Below are 25288 nucleotides of genomic sequence, written 5' to 3' on the forward strand. Positions count from 1 at the left end.
CTAAGTTATACAGCTATTTTTGAGATATTTGTTCAGAAGTAGAAAGGCAATATAAATATATATGTTTGCTTTGTTACATGAAAATGTTTATGGCTTTATTCAGATTTATTTTTATTTTCTTGGACATATTTCTTCGAAAATAAATCTTATTTTTACATGGAAAGAGAACTATTTCAAAAAATGAATAAATAAGCCGGCAAAATAAATCTCAGAAATGAGACAATGTTGCAAAATGCATAAATAAACAAATAAAGGAAATAGCAATAGTATTAAAACAAGGCGGTGTCTTGAAAGATGTTGAACACATCATTTTTCTCAAGTGTCTGTGACATTCAAGAACAATGCAATCATATTGTTTCAAAGAAACTGTACACAAAGCTTGAAAATTTCCCTGAAAAATAACTTGCAATCTAGAATATCTTTTGAAACAAATGGAAAATTCTTCTAAGGTTTTCTTGCTACCGTTCAAAGTTATTTCTTATGATAGAAAAATGCTGTTTTGAAACAGTGATTGACGTTTCCACTTTTCAGTCGCGGGAATTTGGGTTCAAAAATTATGTGATTTATCATTTTGCAATTTTTAATTATGAGAGTTAAAAGATTGTATAATAAAATTGAGGTTTTGATTTTTATCATAAATGATTTCGGGATTTATATATTCTATGTCAGTAAATGTGGGCCTGCGGAGGAGAGTATTAAAAGCTTAAAAACTTAGAAAAATTGAGAAATAATGACTATTAAAAGTCAGAAAAAAATAAACATTTTCTATTATATTCTATTATAAATAAAAATATCATTATTTTTGAAAATAGGTAAGCACACATGAAGAACACAAAAGTTATTTCGATTATCTCTCTCAAAATTTTTAAAATCCAAGCGGGGGAATTTTAAAAAAATACCATTAGAACTGAAAAATGTATGAAAAAAACTGGGTGTCAAATGTTAAAAGGCTTTGTACCATTCTCCAGTTACTAAAATTTTAAATAAAAGAATTGATATAAAAAATTACTATTTTTAATATCTTAAAAAACAGATTTTTCAATAAAAAAAATTAAAAGTTAAGAATAAAATCATAAAAACACTGGACACCAGTACAATTATAGAAACACTGTAAGTAAATTGGAATTTTGGCCATATTTCTAATGCATACGTAATTAAAAAAATATTTCCTTATAGTATTATTTTAAATTTCCTCAGCTTTTATAATTTTCTTTAATCCTCCATAATATGAATAAAACGCGTCTACCCCGTGATCTGGGCGTCCCGGATTCGAATCCCGGTTCGGGCATGGTTATTCTTCTTCTATCCGTGAGGTGTATAAATGCGCCCCCCCCCCCCTATAAAATGGGGTTGTGCAAGCGAATGTGATGCATGAAGTAGCTAAATCGTACACTTGGTCCTAGCTGGCCTAGTCGTAAACAAGAGACGCTCACTCGACTTAAATCGCTGACAGATAACTGTCAGCGGGATTGTAAAGTGTGATAAGTCATAACAACATTATGAATAAAATGGCACTATTTTGTACTATTTAGGATATTAATAAAATGTTATTCCAAAACGTTTTTTTTATTATTTTCGAATTTTTAGGCTCTAAAAGTATTGAAATAATTTCGTATTTAATTAAATATTTCATTAAATACTGGATCTAATTTCTTTATGTATAAAAATAAATCCAGCATTGAGTTTTTCCTCAAGTTCATAACCAAATATTAACTCAAATATAAATTTAATAAAAAAATCTATTTCAAATCAATCGACTAAATAAAAACTAAATTCTAAATACTTAAAAAATTAACAAATTGAAATGAGTACCATAAAAAATTTGAGAATTATCCGGGGAAAAAAGCCCTCTAAAATTGCCATAAAACAATCTAATTTTAAAAATAAAAAAAAGGACTTTTTTAAACTTGAAAAATGTTAAAATGATATGCTGAATTAGAGCATCTCTCATATGAGCAACACGAAGAACTATCAACGATTCTATAATCCAAATATCTGCTGCGGAATCAACTAATTTAACATAATTTAATTAACAAAATTACTATTATTAATTAAACAAAATCTGTATTTGGACTCTAATAATTTTACTTTTTTAATATATAAATGTAAATCTTTTTAAGAGGAATTTATATCCAGAATTTAGCAGTTCTTTGTCTAAAACTCATTTTTCCCCGAAGGCAATTACTAACATGGAAGCTTTTAGAGAGAAAGCATTTTAGTTAAAAGAGCTGAAAATAATTCATTAACTTCAATCATGTTTCAACCCAAAGTCTTGTATCGCTTTTTCGGTCTATGCTAGTATCCTTGATTGTCCCTATTGAGTCTAATTAGTCCAAAAAGCCATCAGAAAGGCAGAATAATTATTTTCTCATGAGTTCATTAGTGTCAGGTCTCGCCGGAAAAAAGAAATGGGTTTCTCAATGTATGAAGCCAGTTAATTAACCATCAGAGCAGTTTATACGGAAGAGATGTCTCCATTTTATGCGAACCCTCGGCTGGCTGCGTTTAACGAGGAAAATAATATAGCTTCTAGATTCATAGATGCGGTTTCGGCGGAATTTTCGGTATTACAGTTGTTGCGAATTTTCTGGGAGCTTTAATTTGTCTGTATTGTTGTATTACGTCGCTTGTTAAGTTTGTATCAATTTTGGTTAAAATAACGAATCCAATATTTACGAGCAAAATGATTTTAGGCGAGAAATTTCTGGTAAGAGTAGAAAATTTATTTCTATTGTAAAACTTATTAATTATTAGTTTCTTAGCATTTTATAAGGATTAATCAATTTTATTTGTTTGATTAAAGGAGAAATAAAGAAGAAAAAGGGAAGAGATAGAGTACTTCCTCTATATTCAACCTCTTACTTTTATGAAATAAGTACTGTAATGCAAAAATAATAGAAATAAAAATTGATTACAGCAGGGAGATTTGGATAAAATTAAGCAGTAAAAAATATTTTTTTTTTTTGTTTTTTTTTACTTTGCATAATTGAATAATATTTGAATACGTTTGAGACGAAATTTTTGAAAAATGCTGTAAAATATTTATATTATTAAATTTTTCATAAAATAAATAGAAAAAAAATGAAACAAAAATAAATCAGTAAAAAGAAAAAAAAATATTTTTAAAATAAAGATCATTTCATTTAAATTCCCAGCTACTAACTTTCTTGAAGAAACCGAATTTATTCTTTTATAATAATCTTCAATTCATTTATTTTTATATTGTAGAAGAAAGTAGAAATTTCCCTAACATTCTGCAGTTGGAAATCTCTATTGATTTTGAGATATTTGAATAAATATGCTTTCTCCCTTTCTCTTTTCATAGAAAAAAGTAAATCAACAACTACAGCATAAAAAAGTTCTGCAATTTCCTACGGATATTTTTTTTACATATCTCAAAATAAATGAATAAACGGCAGAAAGCTTTTCCGAATTCTAAACCAATATAAAACCCTGGAGGTTAAGCTTCTGCATCAAAAACTAAAGAGCAGTTAATGGAAAAAGAAAGAATTAATAACTGTAATGTTTTTTATATTACCATTTTAATTATGACAATTCATTCGTTAATGAAATTCTTTATTACATTGTTTAACTCTTTAATTTGTAAATATAAATTACCAACTATTATTCTCATTTATCATAAGTAACCTTAAAAGTAATTCGTGAAAGATAATCATAATTCTTCCAAACCAGATCTCCATTGATTATCCTATTTCCATGATATCTTTATCCAAGATCTCCATTAGTTAAGGCATATAATTATGGTTCAAACACCGATCAACAAACCAATTATTGAATACATATCTGTTCCATGTCAACACATTTATTTGAATGAGTTACACTATGTAGATTTACATGAGATTAAGCAAACCAGTTATTGAAAATAGATCATTTTGAATTTGCCCCATTAAATATACTACTCATACATTAATATTGGTATGAATAGTAATCGGTGATTATTCCTATTTATCAAATTTATAACTTAGTTATAACAGTCTCAGTAAAATAAAATATTCTCTAGTGTTTTGAAAATCGTCTGTTGGAAATAAGATAATATTAATAAATATCTGTATATTATTGAATAACAATTCTGATCCCTTATTACAAATCATTTCTTTTAAATTTTCTTTTCTTTTGTCATATTTAAGTTTTCCCGTATACCTTCCTCGTTTTACAGAAACTTTTATCAAAACGAAGTGAAGAAAAAAAATCAATAAAGGAATTGGCATTCTATAAATTTGGAATATATAATTAGCATTTAAACTTTTATTTGTTATAAATAATGAAAGGCGCTGGTTAAAACTTAGTATTTTGAAGAACTTCATGTTATTTTTATAACATAAAAGATTTTAAATATTTTTTTTTTGTATTTTATGTTTGTATTTTTTTCTACTAATATACAATCTGTGAATCAAACCTCACTTTCATTGAATTACATAAATTAACTTATAAATATCAGCATGTCAGGATAGACACTTGCTAAAAAATCATATAACAAAAACTAATACAAAATGTATTTTCTTTTAGTTTCTTTTGCACCACTTACATCAATTCATAATTAATTTTTATGCATATTTTTACATTAGCATCGAAGTTGGGAAGCGGAAACCTTGTTATGTTATACAGGGAACTAAAAAAAATACTTATTCCTCCTTACACTTCCGAGTAAAAGATATTGATCACATCAGTAGAGATGAGATAATAAATTTAGAGGTTTGCACATCTTGTATCGTTTTGGCAAAAGACAATGTGTAGAATTTGTTACACTTTTGTCATCTATAAAAAAATGTGTCTTTATTAGTAGTTATTTGAAATAAATGACGAAAGGATTACATAATATCTAAAAACAAAAGTCTAACAATAACAATAAAACAAGCCTATCAGAAATTATTTGATTTGCAGTAATTGGGGGAAGGGGGATGAGGATTGAAGTGTTTATTTGGTTAAGATCTTATTTCTTTTTGTAATATAAACAGATGAATTCATTCAAAAATTGAAAATTTAAGAGACTTATAATTATTTAAAAGGAGTGTTTTTCGTTTAAATGTTATGGCTAAAACATGACTACTTCGTCATAGTACTGCTAGATATTTGAATAGGCGATAAGCATAATTGTTTAAATGGTATTCTTTTTTCCTTATTACATTAACCCTTATGTTCATTTTGTATAGTATACCATACATACAACTTTATAAAAATATACTACCACTATAAAACAATTTTTAACTTAGTTTTATTAAACACATGACATTTCTAGACGTTTATTTATACTTTATATATACATTTTTTTTTGCTTTTCTTCAAAAAAAGCAATTTTGCCACGATAAGGGTTAAAGAACAATTACACTAAGAAATTTTATGCTGCAACTAATTCAGTAACAATGCTAATGCTACAACTATTCAGCTAATTCTCTATTAAATCATTATAATGTAGAAAGAAAACACTTTTGACCGAAAAGAACGTGGGGATTTCTACTGTCTTTCTCGATTTCGTAGAAATCGAAAAAACTCAAATAACTTTCTAACAAAACATTTTTTACACTTAAATTTATGATTAAATTACATATATCTCTCTAATCTATTACGTGTAATGCTGAAAAAAAATTAATTTTTTGCTACAGATTTTAATAATTTGTCTTTTCATTTTCTCGTATAAGAAGAGACAGTATTGTAATTATAAGATTTGAATTCGATATTTTAACATCTTTATGTTTTAGATCTTCCTAAGTACGAAAACACATTTTTGGAATAAGAACTGTCCATTTGTAAACAAGATAACACAAAAACATTTTGAGCTGCAGTATCTATTCCAAATTTATAAATTTCTGTAAAATATTATACGAAATCCATTTAGAGGAAGTACGTCTGTCCGGGTGACCGAATATAAGTTAACATAGCAATTACAAAACGAGAAGAGCTAGAGGGAAACAATTAGTTACATAGGTTTAGAATCTATAATGTAGATCTGTGTCCGATTTGGAGTTAAATCCGTCAAAGGATTGACCGTCTGTCGGTCAGTACTTTCACAAATATGTAAAAAAAGGTAGCCCCCAAAATAAATGATTTAATATATGAAATTTAGTATTTGACATTTAGAATATAATAGTAATCCTGCATCAAATTTTGGTTTTAATCGGTTAGGGAAAAGGACGGTTTACGGTTTCATGGTATTTTTTTCGTAATAACCGTATCCCGACAATTAATCGTTAAAGATAGCACTATAATAAACCATTTTCTAATTATTTTTCACTATTGGCACAAAATAAATAATATTCAAGTACATTTATTAAAGAGTATGTAAAACAATTTAGGGGAGACCATTTTGCTGGTTATTTTTTATTATTATATTTCCATTGAAAGGAACCGATATTCTTATACTGAAGATAAGGAGCATTAACCTTCGCGGCAAATTGCCAAAGTCTAAGGGTTGCCATATTAAGTGCAAGAAACGGAAATAATACCTATGATTTTTGCTTTGATCGAAGATATAACTGAAGTAGGCATTAAATATGCTACTTAATCAAAAATATTATCAATCTGTAATTAAAATATATCAGCAAATTATTCTGAAAACATTATGTTTATGAAATTAACTATTTAACTACAAAAAAACCCCGTCAAAATTAATCTACAAATTACTCTGTATAAGGTGCTGCCGCCTCTGCTTTATTTAATTTATCTTTATCTACTTAATTTATCTTATCTAATTTTAATTTATCTACTTTTAAATACCATAAAAACATTTGAAACTCGTTTTGTTTAATAACTTCCATAAAAATATGGATTTTTATAATGTAAAGAATACCAAAAAAATCCATATATAATTTATTTTATTAAACGCAAAAGAATTTAACTAATCTCTTATCTACACAGAAAAAGTCCTGCACAAATATTTTTGAAGCGCAATGAAATTCCACAACCTGAATGAATCGATTATTTTAGGGCAGTCAAACCTTAATTATCTCGTTTTATCCTACATACATAAATTATGAAGAATCTAACTGTTTTTACATAAGATTTAAGATGGGAAACCTTGACTTAACATTGATTACACTACGCGCTTGCGCTTGTTGCCATGAAAGCAAAATGACAACAATTAATGGAACATGGAAATCAAATACTTGTCCCAGAAGAAATAATTGTATTCCGAACACAGAACTGTACTAAGAGGTCTCTCTTTACGACAATGCTTTACGAGGGTAGCTATCTGCACTGCGATCGGACAGATACGAAGGCAAATGATCTGCTGTAAAAGAGTGCCAAAGAGGGGCGCGTCGACACGCACTATTGAAAAGCAGCGGCACTGTTTTTATTTTCCCATTGAAGTGCTTTTAAGTCAGATGAAGGGAACAGCTGTTTGGCGCTGATTTCGCGCGCCAAGCGCGCATACTCAGTGTGATGGCGAGGTACGTGTCGCTTGGCTTGTTCCCCCTGTACCCGCGCTTTCGCCGCAGAAAGCTTTTGGGGGAAAATTCGACTCGATTTGCTCTTTGCTGGAAAAGAGAGAAATATCCTTGAGGTATCTTTATTCGCCGAGAATTCTGCTTTCTTAAGAGATAATTCTTTACTGCTGGCAGTCATATAAATGTAAAGAGCTATGTTATTTATATTATTAAAAATGTATGGAGACCTCACAGATGTGCTTTATAAAATGATTAGACATTATGTTTTTTGCATAATTATAAAACTATAAAATCAACAGTTTATTAATATTATTGGAATGAAAAAATTACTTTTACCAATCCTTTCACTAATTAATTTTTAACCACAACATTTAATTACATTCATGCCATAAGAAGTTTTATAAATCAAATAATTTAAACAATTAAATTTATCCATTTAGTTTCCGCATTGTGATTTATTATGGAATTTCAACTGTATTAGTATAGATTAATGTTATGTGATCGAGTGCTTCAAAATTGTATAGAGCCTTTTGTGCAGCATCTTAATTAATTGACACATACATAAAATGTATTATATGTTAAAAGGTATCTTACTTTGAATTATATTGACACTAAAAAGATACGCAAATTTATAATAATAAAATAAAATAAAGATACACAAAAAAGATTAAGTGTTGTACTGTCTTTACGTAAATCTTAAATGTAATCATTCATATTATGGAAAGAAATGATGAAGATTCACTAAGAGAAACATGAGAAGTAATCGTGATATGGAAGAATAAAACGCAACAACTCTATGATGGGATGATCTCGGTCAAAGACTTGTTGAAACGACACACAATATCAAATTTAAAAACTGTCTGGATGGACATTAATAATTAAATCGTTGATATATCTTCTAATAATAAAGAAACGTATCTGTGTGTCTTATTGGAGGTCAACAGGACTGAATGACCTATACTAAACCTATAGAACAAACTTGGTTCTGTAGGTCATTCGGTCTCTAGTATCATATAATGTTGGACAAATATGTAACTTGAAAGGTTGAAAAGTGCACTTCGGAGCGATTTTTTGGAAATTTTAATTAAATAAACTGAACTCGGGCAACTTAAAAAAAATATTGCACAAAAACAAATTTATCAGCTTTTTAAAATTAAAAAAAATCTTTTTAATGCTCCAAATTTAATAATCGTGAGAAATCTGTAGAATTTTGGCAATTTTTTAGAAATATTTTTTTCCTATTTCCAACAATAGATTTCATTGTTGCACTAAAATTCAAAACATTTTCATTGTTTCATCAAACATTTTATTGCTTGAATTTCTACCATTGTTCAAAATTAAGAGAGTGGGATTTTGTTTACTGTCTAGTTTTCAAGACGAATAAGAAAGAATAAAAGACGAATAAAAAAGTGAAATTACAATATCACGAAATTTAAAAGATAGGTAACCAGCTATTTATATATTTAATAGCAATTCGCTGCTACAGGACTGGTCTCCAGCAGAAAAGCTCATGTATATATTAAATAGAACATGTGTAAGTCAATTACCATGGTTGCAATGTCTGACAATTTCATAAAATTACGAACATGAAACTATATTTGAACGATTTGATTGAAATTGAATTTAACCAATATTCCAGCCGAGCTAGCTATTCAACAAAGGTGATTAATTGAATATATCAATCCAAAATTACAATGCAAATCCCAAATTAAAAGATGATATTTCATCTAGACAATTGAAACTATAGATTTTACATAATAAAGTAGTTTTTAAAATGTAATATGGACATTGCATGAAAAGGCAAATGGTGGTATTTTTAATTGTAAAATCAGTTATTCTGACACTATTTGCAGTTGGAGAAAGTATATAAATGTATAAAATTTCTATGGTTATATTCTGTACTTAGTAAGTAAGCAGTGAAAAAAATTAATTATTTTATAAATGAAATAATTTCATATCACTAAATTCGAATATGCTTAGGAAGTATATCTTTAAATATAGAATTTATATATTTTTCACATTTTGCCAAAATCTTCTAGATTCGCTGCCGCTGTGCAATACATTTTACTTTCTAAATGTTTATAAAATGTCTAACTCATTTTCTTTATATCTATAAAATCAAATAAATTATTAAGTGATTATATAAACTGCTATGTAAATTGTATATAATTTTAGATTGTTATTTAAATCGACGTTTCTTTAAAATTAAATTATCCACGCTGATTTTAACTTCCTGAAAGAAATAATTGTGCCCACACACATTTTTTTTTATTTTATTTAATAACTTATTTATTTTTTATCCATTGCAATGCACATTTATTTATTTATTGTTCCGGCCTTTTTACACTTCTAAATAAGTTTTACATGGTCACATAGCAAAATAATAAATATTTCAAATACATATATAAAATATTCCATATATTTAAATAAAATATACTAGGTTCAATACAACTTTGATTTTAACCTATTCGAAGCATCAGTACTAATCATGGGCAAGACCGAAACTTATTTTCGTTTTTCTATAAATTTCTAGACCGTATTATGTCAATTATAGATAGAATCAAAAATCTTAAATAAAAGGAAATTTTACTCTTCATTGGCGGAAGTTATTTGGAAAAGAAATTTAGTAAAATAATTTTTTCTAATTTGTATTGTAAAGTTATTTCTTTGTACTTTCACTTATACAAAGTATAGAGAAAATATGATAATCGTCAAAAAGTTCGAACTCGAGATTTTGACGAATCTTAACGTTTCGGATCTCCTCGAGTTCTTCTAAAAACATATTTTTGGCATCATATTTGTCTGTCTACAATCATAATAACTCAAAACCGTTTTGCGTTAGATGAATGAAATTTAGTATATGGTCGATCCCTCAAATTTGCATACTTCTATCAAATTTTGAAAGAAATTCCTTCAGAAAGAGTCTGTCTGCTTGGCTATTCAAATGCAAGGGAACTATAGGATTTGAAAAAGTAATGAGTTATCTAACATTTGGTACACAATTTTAGTATCTAAAATGCAGATTCTAATCAGATTTTAAATCAAATCTCTCAGAAAGTTGACATCTGGTGTCTTTATTTTCAAATGCATTTGAATATAACTATTCACAAGCGCAATAGCTTAAATCAGTGAAATTCAATCTGGTGACTACAGCTGTTTTCCGATGTCAAATTGTAATTACAATAGATCTGAAAAAAGGCATCCAAAATGCATATTCGCGCGATAGTTTCAGTTAGATACATACTAAAGATCTGTATTCCCTAAATATCGTTTATCAATGCCATGTAAGGCATTTTTGTCCTTACTAAAGGTCCACTTTTTTTACGAGAGGAAAGAGATAAGACTTTTATTGGAGAGTATGTGAGAAAATTTAGGAGAGATCTCTCCCCTAGTTACTTTTTTTTTTCTACTTGAAAGTAGTACCGTAAACTTTAAAAATACCGACTCCTTGATTGTGATTAATTATAAATTTTCTAGCGACTCCTGTCACATCTTTCATGAGTTCGAAAGAAATTTCATATCATATTTTGTTTATGTACATATGAGCAACATGGCTTAATGAAAGAACTTATAAATGCATACATTTAAATGGATCAGATTTGACATATGGCCCTTGTATAATGATTGTAGATTCAAATCTCTTTTATCTGCATCCGAATCGGAAACAAGTAGTTTTTATAAACACAGCTTGATACTTTTCACTATATACTAATGTCTCATTTGTTCAACATAATTGGAAAATGCCAGTACCTGTACTTGAAAATATCGAATAACAGGAAAAAGGCAAAGGATGAATTTCTTACAAAATATATAGTGCTAAAGAATATCCTTCATGATTAACGTTGTTTTAAGATAAAGATTAGGAGGTGGTATATCACAGACAAATAATCTATATTAAGCTTATAAAAAATTCAAAACAGCATTAAAACAATATAAAAAGATAAAACATTTACGCTTTTGTATCAAATTTCGTGACAGTAAGCAGTTTAATTACAGATAAACATTCGCTAGCTGCTATACCAGTGATCTCATAAAAAGTTTAACGTTTGGGCCTTATGCATTCTGATTGTTATTCATTGCACTTCAAGGGCACTACAATACTATTTAAACTATAATTTGTATTTTAACAGAGCTTTTTTTTCAAATACTATAAGAGTAATGTTTATAAATTTGATTATTTAATCATCTGGTACTTTAAATTATTCATTGGCACTCATTCATGAATGAATAAAGGGAAATTAAAAATAACAATCACTGCTATTGTGTCCAATCAATTTGGAGTGGCCAACAAAAAATTAATGTTATTCATATATTTATCCTTGATATTCTATAAATAACAAAGAATACCCTGCACCTAATGTAAATGAAAATAAGGAGAATTATTTTCAAATTTTTGATTCACTCAGATTTAATATCGATTAAAGTACAACAGTAATAGAAACTGCATCATTTATAGAAGCCACATAACGAAATAAACATTTTAAAAGTACAATTTTCCTCTAATATTGAGCTAAATTATTATAATTTTATGAGTGAAAATATTTTTACTATGTTGCTGCTTAAGCCCAAAGAAACTTTTACTCACATTTTAGTTTATTCGATTTTTTTAAAAAAAATACTCGTAGGCATACCCGCCCAATAATAAAATTAAATGCATTGATTTTTTTTTTTTTTGCAAATTATTGTGGATAGCATCGAGCATATTATTTTGAAATTTTTGCAATCAGAAAAATTTGCATTCACTAGTAAGATAAGTTTTTGGGTATAAAATGGACTAAAAAATTCACCAAATTTATCGGAAGAACTGATGTGAAATACATATAAAAAATGTTACAAACCATTAATCAAAAAGTTAATTTTGGATACTTTTACAGGACATAATGCCGAAACCATAGTTAAGAACGTTAATTACACGGCATGTAGTTGTAGACCGTCAGCAGTTCTTATCGCTCACTGTCTACGAATTTTAAAATTGATTAAAATGCGTAATTTTAAATGAGAATTTGTTTTTAAATACCTGTAAATCATATTCACATGCCTTTAAAAACACATTCTTAATAAAAAAATAATATAATATAAATGTGAATTTTCCATCTGTATGGGTCGTCTAAATATTTATTTTTATATCATTAAATTTTTTAGTGATTAAATGTTTTGTAATGTAAAATCTATATAAGATATTATAATTTTATGAAAATCAACTCGAGATTTACAAGTCAAAATATTTAGGGTGTTGAACAAACATTGAAAACATCCACTCCTATAACACTTTTCTTTACATTTTATGTCTCATTAATTGGTCAATAATTTAATATTGGACTTTTCAACTGTCATTAAAACGATGTGCACTAAAGAAGTAGTCCAAAACATTTATTGAAATGTGAATTCAAAAGTACATGTTGTTTTCATGATCTTTTTTTATAAAGAAAATTTTAATTACCGACAATTATTTTCTTATCAAAAAATAAATCGTAGATATACATATTTTAAAATAATTTTTATGCTCGATGTTTAAACTAGATTTACGAAGGTAGCATGCTTCTATATTTCATTATATCATTCCTTATATGTTGTCTGATTAAAAAAAATATTGAACCTCCATAAAAACCTAAAAATTTCTTACAGAATAAAAGATATTTCATCAGAATTATTTTTAGTTATTGCTTTATCAGAATAGCTAAAAATAGAATTAGATAGCTTTTACGATAAGCTTTTATGTCATGTTATATAAATTCTTAATATAATTTTCGATAATACCAGATGGAAATTAATACAATCACAAAACTTTTTTTGGAAGCATTTTATGTTCAAATAATTTTTGTTTGCCGAAAGAATTTTAAATAATATAAAAGAAAGCTTTTATTTATTTAAACTTCTTTTTATTTTTAATTGCGACATTACATTAAAATCTAATGGCATCATTTAATCCATTCATGGAACAATTAATCTTCACAGATTTTTACTTAACTTTACTTTTACAACTATTTCTTTCTTTCTCCATCTACTCAGCATTTTCATTTTCATTTCATTAAACCAACTTTTTAAAAATTACTTTGTGCTTTCTCTTATATTAAGTGAAGATGGCAAAAATAAAATAAAAGATTGCAATCGTCAGTAGACTTGAATTTCTAATGCGCATAATTAAACATCCGTTTCTTTAAAATATAAAAAAAAACTATATGTATTGGAACTGATTTAATTTAAAGAAATTGAATTTGCATTTCAACTGAAATGTTACCAATTTGTAAAATCGAATTAGTATGCTTTTAATATAACGTTGTCTCCTACATAAACAAAAATAATTGTTTTTTTTTGTGTTGACTTTTCTAGAAAGACAGAGTTTTAATTTTAATCTGCGATAATTACTTTATTATTATAATAGTAACAAAAAATATTCGGATAATTATTTAGTGTGCTGTAAAAGGATTTTAGACAACAAAATTTAAGTATTATTCTTATGTGAAAATATTCGAGAAAATAAAAGAGATATCAGTATTTGTTAGTTGTTTTTTAAGATAATGAAGCTACCTGTATTATTTCTGCTTCATTTTAAAACAATAAAGAACTGTTTGAAGTATATAGAAGTAGTTGAAAGAAGCAAAAAATTAGAAAAGACTTTTTTTTTTTACGTTGAGCAAATGATTTTGATCTTAAAACGCTTTAACTATAAATATCAGATCATAACCTATTTCTGTCTAGGAGGTTTACGAATAGTAGGAACCCGGAATAATTGGTCTCTGTTAAAATCATAGCTTCCAAAGACTATTTTTTGGCAAAGGTCAAATTTCATTTTTCATTTTATTGCGTAAAAATAAAAAAATAAGTGAGCATTTTCATTGCATCTTAAAAGGGATAAATTTTTAAAATATGATGCTGCTTCAAAAATTTCATTCTATGTTTTTAGATTGGTTGAATTTAATGAAAAAAAGATTGATATATTATAAAATAACTTTCCCTCTTTGAAAGCCTCTGAAGCAAAACTCTAATCAGCAGAATGAGATTGAATTTCCTATACAAGCTGTAGGAGACAAGAAGATATAATTCTGCAACAAAAAAGTATAGAAAGTCGCCAATAGTAGAGATTTTCTCGCTGCTGCAACCTACTTACGGGAAATTCATACAATTTAAGTAGATTATGCAAATTTCTACTGAGCACGTGACTGCACAGCCATTCATTACTATTGAAAAGGGGTTTAAGTCAGCAGTTTTTGCCAACAGTTGATGATTTGTCCGTAATATGCTCCTTATCTGATCTGAGTAAGCGACTTTCACAGAATTTAGAAGGCTTCACTATTTACTTAAAGGTCCAGTGGCTCTTCTAGCACTAGGAAATGTGATTCGAAAAAATTCGAAGAAATTGGACTGCAAAGAGTTAGAGCCAGCAGAGGAAGCGAAATAGTGTTTGATGGTACCATAACAAAAGTTGTTACTAACATTTAAAGGAAAAGTGTAAGATAGAAAACATCATACGCCAAATGCAATATCAATATATCACCACATTGAAAATATCCCATATGATTCAAGGAATTCAAATATTAAGTGATAAAAGATTATTTTTAAGAGTTTCATACTATATGCCAATCATTTTTATATGACAATTTTCATTACTTGAATAGAAATAAAAATTTACATAAAGCATTACTGCCTCATTTTTAAATGTGACAAAGCTAAAATATTACCAAGTGGACCATTTTGATAAGAATTTTTTTATCTGCGAAATCATATTTCCATGTCGTTCTCAGCCCGTATAAAAAATTTGGTTTCAATAAATTTATTAATTCTAGTGAAAGATTCATTCAAACAAGGAAATTTGTTCTATTCCCAACTTGTACATGTAAAATTGAAACTATTAATTTTTAAGAGATTTCTACTAATGATGCTTTAAAATCATTGAAAGTGTACGAGAGAGAGTTGCTTTGTTTTTAAATTACAAAACAATAATTACTTTGAATTTTCATTTTAATAACTTAAATTTATTCTAGCTTTTGCTTTTTAATGTTTTGATTACTTATATAAGCTAAGTAAAATTAGAATGCTTTAAAAATTGCCCATATTTCTAAAAGGAAGGATAATTTTATCTCGGAATGCAAATTTGATGGAGTTTTTGATCGTTATTATTGAAACAAAGGGCGAAAAAAGAGTCATTTATCTTAAACAAATGATTTAACCAATTTAGGATTTCATAATCTCTTTCCTTAAATTGTACAAGTATCACAACTCTCTGTCGCCTAAAAAGCATCCACTTTTCTTCAATTATAAAAATATGAAAAGCATTTTTGATGTAAAAAAAATTATAACATAATTTTAAAAAAATTTCCATTTTCCTTTGGAAAATATTATGGCAAATCTCTTCGATTTTTAAATTGGTAGAACTTTTAATATTTCTTTATTTATTCCATTTTAAATGACATATATTTATATTTCATTTTATCATTTTACGTATTACAGTCTTTGTATATTTAAATAAGAAAGGGATGAATAACAAGAATTATTTATAAATATACATAGCTGTCAAAAATTGAATAATGCGCAAGAAATATTTTGTAACATTATTTTCATTCGTGTCAAATAATGACTTAGAAACATGTGAAGTATCATTTGGGATTTGAACAAACTTAATCAGGCATATATTGAAAATTTTCGCCGCCAGCAGCTGTGTGAAATAGAGCTAACAAAATGAAAAAGAAATCTAAAGTAAATATCCGTCTGGAAGCGATAAACTGAATCCAGAAATTTTGAGAACAGCAAAGTAATAGCTACTCATTTATAAACCCTAAGGTGGCAGAAAACCACAATCTTGACAGTTTAAATATATTTTCCTGGAAGACCTGAACATTTTAGAAGAAAAATGAACAACAGCGCAGAAACTGACAGTTCATCATAAATATTAAAGAGTATGCTCTCCGCATAGAGCTTAAAATTTTCTTAGAGCAAAACTATTTCAAAAAATGTTTGTTTGTCAAGCTCCCAAAACCATTTTTTAAAACTAAGAATTTTATTTGTTAAAATTCTATAAGTTTATTACTATCAATTAACATTATCCCAAGAACAATATTACAAACACTCTGCATGTAGTAGCTGTGTTTGAATTACTAACCTAGAATATATTCTACATTTAGGATATTTAAATTAATTAATTAAAACATTAAGCAAAACATGAAATGCAGTTTTGAACAATTTAACAATATGATAGATTTTCATGTGTTTTCCATAGTAATAATTGCCAAAAAATAATTCTAATATCTAAGTAATAAAAATGTTTTTAATTGGTTTTTCTTTTGAATAATCTCGTGAATATTGAGACAGACGTCAAATACTATTTTCCAGTTTAGCGGAATAAATTGGCTACAATATCCTAAATTTGGCAATTATTTAGGAAAAATTGAATATTTGTTTCAGACAAAAGGTTTAAATCCCTGTAGTATGATTTTACTCTCTTTGACTAATAAATGACTAAATTAATCAATCTTTACTAATAAAGGAAGCGAATGCTCGCGTGTGTATGCTTTTGCTTATGCTTATTAAGACAGAAAGATACATTCAAAGATATAAATTCAGTACAAATATCTTTCATACGGTGGCAAAGCACATCTTGAAATATTCTTTTATTAAATTTAATAAGAATAAAAGATAAATTAGCATTAATTAGAAAAGGCTTTTTTCGTTTTTTACGGATAATAACAAAAAATAGTGTCTCACGAAACTTACTTTTATTAACGTTTCTTATTTTAAAATTGAGAAATTATCTTTTCTGTGGTATTAACTTAAATACGATATTTTCAATTGCTTAAAAATTTTTTATTATAAATTGCAACAACAGTTCTTTAAATTTAAACAAATTCAGATAGGTTTTAATGTTCTAATAATCGTAGTTTCTAAGATGTAATATTCTTTATGCTTAATTTCAGTTAAATCTCTTAAGTATAACTTAATGCCCACGGAAAATATTTTTAAACTTCGAATTATCACAGCATTAAAGTCATATTAGCTCTTTTCTTTGGGTACCTTAACACTCCTAATGGAAACCAGCCACAGAGTATCTATTTAAAACATGTTGTCCAGTTCATTTATCTACTAATTTTCGCATCATAATAACTTTTTTTTTTTTTACTGTTTCATGTAAATTACTATTCAGATATTGAACAGAATTTCTCTTTTTTGACTTTCAACAGGTGAAGAAATCCCATTTTCATTCATTTGATTAAAGAATAAAAACGTTTTGTTGTTCAATACAACAACAAAATCTATTGTTGAAAACTATGAAAACATATTTTAAAAATTTGTCTAAATTCCAGAAAAATTTGTATGATTATTAAATTAGTACTATTCAAAATATAATTTTTTAAGTTTAAAATTTTGTAAGAATTAATTTTGTGAAACAGATTTTTTGGGAATTTTCATAGGAAATGAGAAAATTTTGTCTATTTATAAAAAATTGTTTATTTTATCCGCCTCGTAGGAGATATTCGTTATATTTAATTTCAATTAAATCGAACTTAATATCCACGATTTTAACAAATTGTCAAACATTAAAGCCGTTTTATTTTAATAGTCTTACTTATGTTCTATTCATTGTGATTATGAACTTTTTTAATCGAAACCCGTCCCATACCGTCATAGCGTTATTAAAAACGATAATATACGATTTATCTGTCTCCTAAAACTTCGCTTTTTTATCCGCCTTGTAAACTACACAGATAGTAAAAATAACCTTACTTCTTTAGCTTTCAATAACGGAAAAAAATCAGGTGATCAGATATAAAGTAATAAAACTACATAGTATATAAAGTAATAAAACTATTTTGGTTTCATTCACAGCAATGGAAATATTGTGAAATATACTTAAAAATATGTTTAAAATTTAATTAATGCTGGAATGAATAATTTTCCAACAACTAAATTGGCATAATTGAAAAAATAATTTTTAAACTTTAAAACGATGTAAAAATTCCTTTTGCACGGGAGTTTCGGAAATTAATGCGAAAAAAAAATATCAAAATATACATGATTTTTAATTAATTAAAATTCCAAAATAATTTTTCGATGTCCTTCTTTCCACTCTTTAAAGTATATTTGGTCTAAATTTGATAATTCTAGGTCAAGGGATCTGGGATGTAGATCCCGATCACACATGCACGCGCGTGTACACACTCATACAGTTTTTCCGCCAATTTATTATTTGTCTTTTGAATTTTTTGAATTTTCAAATTACTATTTTTGGCAACGTTTTGTCCATTTTAATGATTATAAAGTTTATATTTTTAATTATATCAAATAAGCTGTCGCACTGTATTTTTTTTTTGACATCCTACCATCTTTTTCTGAATCTTTCACAAAAGAGTACATTGAATTTTGATATACGATACCAAAGGCATGTGCTTTATTTTATAAATCTTCCGTTACAAAAATAGTTAAAATTAAAACAACCAAAACAGAATGAAAAATAGAAGAGATTGCATAGATCCTTAATAGAAGGCAAATCAAAAACAGTGAGAAACTGCCCAAGAGAGATAATCTATAATTAAATATTTAAAGGAATGCAGAACAAAAATTGAGATAACATGAAATAGAGCGAGAATGCTTATTTGAATCGAATGCTGAAAAGGAAGCTGACAAAACTGGTAAGAAACTAAAGATCATCAAAATATAATTTTTTTAAAATTTTATTTAATTTTGAGACTTCTTTAAGAATTTTTGATATGATAAAAGTTAATTAATAAGAAATATGTCACACAAGTGTTAAACACTTTAATAATTCAATATTCCTTCTTTCGTACATTAGGATCTTTTAGACAAAAAAATTATAATGACTTAAAACTGGATCAATAAAAAAAAAGAAAAGTTTTTTTTAAAAAGAATTTAGCAGATAATAATAGCATGACAGAAACATTTAAAATAATTTTTTGAAACTGTTAGATCAAAACGAAAATATTCTGTACCTTGTTATCGATCATGTTTTAAAGAGTTTTTTTTCTTGTTTTGTGTATAAAAGGGTTGGTAACTGCATAATGTTAGCCATTTCCAACTAATTCTACAACACAATAAATAACATTATTTTAAATAGGATTTTTAAAATTATTTTCGCAGTTTTTTTTCCAATAATTTTTTTCAAAGATTTTATTATTGTTATCAGTGTTTACAATTTAAGAAGCAATTTTAGTTTATCTTCATGAAAAAACATATTACGAACGTTATAATAAATAATAAACAATTCAAATAAATTGCGAATAATCTTAATTTAAACAAAGCACACGAGACTGCAGCACATAATACATGGGATCGTTTAACTCATTTAATATGCATTACACTTTATTTTATACTTTGTTTCCGCATCAAGTTTTCGTTTCCCTTCTTAAAATCCAAAATTAAATTGGTTATGCACATTTGATGTGTATTTAATAAAAAGGAATTGATTGCATTATTTTGATTATCTCTTTAGTTAAATTTCAGATTTTGTGCAATGGCAGTTGTTCATAATACTTCAGTCATATTTTATATAGTATTTAACCCAAATAATAAATGTTGATAAATTGATGCTTTACAAAATTCTTGTAAACATTATAACGTTGTAATTAAGGACATAAAAATTCATTTCTTTAAAAGAAGTTATCGTGCAAGAAAGTGAAATTTAAATTATATCGGACGTGAATTTGAGGTATTAAAATCGTATATTAATCTTTTATGTTCATGAAAAATTTAGTATGCAGAATATTTCCACCCGTGATGAATATCTTTTTTTGCTCGAAACGTTGTCTAAACTCCCTGTTTATCACATTTACTTCAAATAAATAATGCAACTTTTAACTCATTTAAGATTAAATAAATAAATATTTAAATCAGATTAGGTAAAAAAATTTCTATGCTTTTTAGTTTTCTATACAAGTTAATAAAAACATTTAGCTTGTTGTATAATAATGTGTATTATTAACAAGTAGAAATAATATAAAAATGAATAAAGACACACATACATGCACAATTAAAAATTATATAGCCAATTCCTTAAAGCTAACATTTAAAAAAAACAAAAATGAACATAACCTTTTATTTAAATTTTTTTCTTGTAAATTTATTGAACCATTTATAGCATATTCGACAGAAATAAATTATGTTAAATTCGATATTTTTAAAATTTATTGAAATAATAGGATGAAAATTGGATGATAAAAATGAAAATAATTTATTTCCTTAGAAAAGAAATTAAGATAATATTTTACCATTTTTTAAAGTAATTGTCCTGTTTGATTTTATGATTAAAACATTAATTTTTGATCCCAAAGGTGGAAAAATTATTTTAGAACTTTCATTGTTAAAACTTCATTTTTTTTTACATACCCGAGAATAAGAAGTGCGAACAAAAAAGTGTCGTGCATTTTCTAGTCATAAAAAAGACGAATAATTTTTATGAAATAAATATGATCATTTTTCGTATGTTGGATATTTATGAAGGATTTCAATCAACGTAATATCCTTTGTTTTTGCTTTAAGTGAGCTGACAATATTGTAAATAGCATACATTTAATTCTGATGAATTTGAGATTTTAAAATATTCAACTCTGAAGAGAAATATAAAATAGATTACTGCAATTGATGGTTAGTCATTTTTAAAATACGATAAACATTATATTAACAACTTAATAGAAAAAAAATTAAAAATTAAGTTTTTATGATAAAAATCTAAGTATGTTGTGTTTGTAATTTAGATGGAGCAACCGCAAATTATACTTTAAATAAAATTTTTAAACGAGTATTATATATTTAAAAATATCCGTTTTATAAAATTTCTTAAAGTTAAATAAATAATTTACAATGTTCGTTAAAATTAATTGGGGCTAATTATAGTCAAATGCATTAATATAATTAGTAAATTTTCAAACAATAAAATGGCAGCGAAGAGGAAATTAAGTGTCCATTCTTGTATCAAGATTTAAAATACATCATCTTGTTTGAAAATTCTTCTTTCCTGTCTAAAATTTTAGCAATTAATCAAAGTAACCAAGAAAAAAAGTAATTAAAAAGTCTTCTAATAAACAAAATATCTAGAGGCAAGTTTATTATTTATTTCAGGATATTTAAAAAATCCTTATGCTTATGCATAAATTTATCATTAAAATCAATAAATAAGGTTCAAATCTAAGGTTTAGTAATTTTATTTTGGTGCGGAAATTAATAAAACAATTTTTAAAAGGTATTGCAGAAAATGACACTTAACAGAAAATGATGAAAATGGATTAATGAAAATAAATAAATAGATCGGAATTTATTTTAAGCAGTTATTGGTTTTAAGGAAGGAAATAATTCAAATATTTAAGGAAAGGTTTAATGATGAAAATAAATATAAATGAAATAGCAAATCTTCATCAAACCTTGCACGTCTTACAAAAGTAAAGAGGTAATTGAAGTACATTATCAAATTGCTACTATGTCACTTAATTTTTTAGATTTTTTTATTATTTTTAAATTAGTCCGATATATCAATATTTGATACCATGTAAAATTGGATTTCTTTCCAGATTTCTGCGCTTACTCAAAACAGGAAATAAATCAATGCAAGTTATCTGTCTTCATAAATTTAGGCAAAATAGATTTACTAAGGAATATATTTAAATTATAGAGAGAAGAAATTATTTTCTTTTCATTTATAAAATTTCTTCAATGAATTTTAATTAGTAATGCATTCTAAATGATATTCTGATATAAAATATATTTCTTTATATTTTTAAAATTTTGCTTCATAATAATTGTTACATTAATTACCAATTAAGTTACAGTATATAAATGATAGTGTTATACGCAAAAAAGTATTATTTATAATTATTTCATAGTTTGGCTCCATCATTCCATAGGAATTATTAACAAAATTAATCAATGAACCAATTAAACTTAAATAACTTCTTATTTATATTGAATTAAAGAGATCTTAAAAACTATAAAAGGAGAAAATTAATAAACATTATGTAAAATGATTTGATAAATTTTTTTTGAAAGAATCTAAATATAAAACACATAACTAATTGATGCACTTTATTCTGAATTTAATACAATCATTAATTATTAAAACTGTTTTTATCATATTTATTAAGGAAAATCTGATATATTTGAAAGTTACAGGAAATTGCGTACGCACGACGTTTAACAATAATTTCGAAGGATTTTAAATTATATTTTAATTGGAGATGAATTAAAACTTATTAATACCTGCAACTCAATGCAAAAGAAATCAGATTAAGGTTAGTATAAGAATCTTTATCGTAAATCATATTGTCAACTCATATCTGCGTTATAAGAGAATGCAATTGTACAGAAAACAGCGACGTCATTTTTATTACTTTTCATTTCTTGCATTATTATTTCATATATGAAACAATAATGCTTTTAAGCACTCATTTGCATGAAGTACTATAAGAAAACAGAAAAGTTTCAAATATAAACATAGTAATGTAAAACTCAAAGATTGATTAAAGCAGGAGCAGTTTATTTCATTCGTGGTTTTCCTGTAGAATGCATATTTGAAAGGAGAAGCAGCATTTACAGAAAGTTATCATCTTTCCGCAATCTTGAACTCATTTCACCTCTTTACTTTTAAAGTTCACACAAAATACGCAATGTTTTTATAAGAATTTGTCAATATTATAATCTGTTTTGTAAACATTTATTTGTCAAAGAATAAATGAGTGTTTTTCCGCAAGAATCTTTAAGTTTTGGCATGAAACTTTGGTTAAATATGCTTTAAAGATAGCAATAAATGTTTAAAAACGTACGGTAATTTTGTTCACAATTAAATGCTTATATTTTTCTTATATACTTTCAAAGACATTTAGATATAAACAACTTATATAGGGAACAGATGGGATGGTTTGGACAATTCTACAGAATTAAGTTTCAGTTCTAATTTTTGAATCAAAATTATTAGAATAGATGCAATTATTCAAAATGAGATTTAGTAAGTGATGTTTAGAAGCTTTAATTTCTGATGCACAAACACAACATTTATGACTATACCACCCATCACAGCAACATGATAAACTGTAGTTTATTAGCTGAGATATAATAACTTTTTTCAAAATGAAAATTTATTTGATTATTTTTATGAAATTAAAGCATGCAGTCAAGGTAAATAAGCATGATGCATATTGCTTCATAGTTGACTGTGTACAGTTAATCGATTCATTGATACATAAATATTTAAAAATGTGATAACTATTATTTATCACAGAATTTTAAGTGTATTGTGCATTATTTTTTCTAAATATATTCACTAGGCCTAACTTTCGAAAATAAGATCTGCGTGTGAGTCGTTAGTAGTGCCGCAATGAAGCACCAAACCTCACCCCTCGATTTAAAGCGCTGATTCGTACCTCCCAAAATCGATCATGGCTTGCTCTCTTGCGAATTCCAAAAGCGTTCTATTTCAGAGAGAAATGCTTCATGCACGAAAACGCAAGAAATGAAAACACGAAATGGGGTGGTGTCAGGCGGTGACCGCCCAAAAACATGAGTTAGGCTTACCAGTTTGTCCCTTGCCTAGGGTTTTCTCGAGTCTGTATGGACCCACGTACTGATAATGATGCGAATCCGTAGATGACCTGTGAGAAGTCATGTCGTTCCTTGAGTTACCGGATGTATCCAGGAATCCAACTCGTTAGGTTCCGAAAAAATCCACTCTGCGAGAATCCATGTTTGCAATCCTCCGAGTTCAAGTATTCTGCACCACTGCTATGCCATATTAGAATTGGGAAATTCCTTGCACTTCCCTCGCTTCGAGCGAAAATGTAGAGTCTAGGGTTGCCGGAACACTCCTGAGAAGCACTGAAGAGAGGCTGCTATTTTTGGCATGTTAGGGCGCTAAATAGCAAAGAAGTGCTAATCTTATGTTTTTTTGTGAATCTTTTTTAAAGGGTTTATCAGTATGTTATTGATATTTTAATTCAGAAATAAAAGAATCCTGTAGTTATTATTTATATGAAACTGTAAAATTTGTAAGCGTGAAAAATTTATTGTAAATTTATAATGAAAAAGAATTTGTATTTTATCTATTCTTTTTTAAGTATTTTACCCTAAAACGCTTTTAAATGCATGAGATTTTTTTTTCAATTGAAAAAGTGAGATATTTTAAACATTGTTTACATATTATGTTCTTTTTATAATTTGATTAGTCGCATTACTAAAAAACTTCTTCATGCTTCATTTTAAATATCTGTTTTCATGTACATGGACTAAGATTAGTATTAAAGTACTTAAATTAAAACGGAATTTTTTGATATTTTGAAAATTTAAATAAAACATATATAGATGACTTCTAAAAATAAAATTCATGTAATATTTCGTTTGCTCATATTACATGATTGTAATATTGCGTTTAAAAAACTTACACGCATTTATTTCATTTATTTTTCAACTGTCCAATGATAATATGAATAGTCCATATATTGGATTGCAATAAGCATCTATAACTTTACAATTAATGCAGGAAAATAAAAGTGAAGAAAGGAAAAGCCTTTACAATCAAGAGTTTTAAAATAAAACACAAATTTAATTTAAAGATTTCCGATGAGAAAGTGAATATCATTTTAGATTAAGTCCACTGAGAAAAAATTTAAATAAAAAATTTTTTCTGAAATTAATAAAACACATAAATAATGAGAGGAAGGCAAGTATGGGAGAAGATTATAAGTTTTAAAAATAGTAAAAGTGCAATGCAAATAACTTTCTTCAACTTGCATTGGAAATGCATTGGACATATTTTATGGATATAAATATTGTCTAAAACTATAACATTATTGTTATATATATTGTCTAAAACTATATGAATTATTTCAAACACTTTGTTTTTATAACTTTCAAATTCCCATACCATTGTTTAAGAATATTAAGTCTGAAAATTCTTG

General features: G+C 26.7%; 1 protein-coding gene across 1 annotated transcript in view; it reads right to left on the reverse strand.

The window, feature by feature from the left end:
- LOC129970090 (serine/threonine-protein kinase BRSK2-like) overlaps positions 1 to 24177 on the reverse strand; it is a 106842-nt gene extending 82665 nt beyond the window's left edge. The window contains exon 1 of the mRNA XM_056084435.1: positions 23910 to 24177. Coding sequence (XP_055940410.1) covers positions 23910 to 24000 — 91 coding nt within the window. The 5' untranslated portion in view covers positions 24001 to 24177. The remainder of the gene's footprint in view (positions 1 to 23909) is intronic.
- Positions 24178 to 25288: the final 1111 nt, after the last annotated feature.

The sequence above is a fragment of the Argiope bruennichi genome, chromosome 1 (genome assembly GCF_947563725.1).
Source record: "Argiope bruennichi chromosome 1, qqArgBrue1.1, whole genome shotgun sequence".
Lineage (NCBI taxonomy): Eukaryota > Metazoa > Arthropoda > Arachnida > Araneae > Araneidae > Argiope > Argiope bruennichi.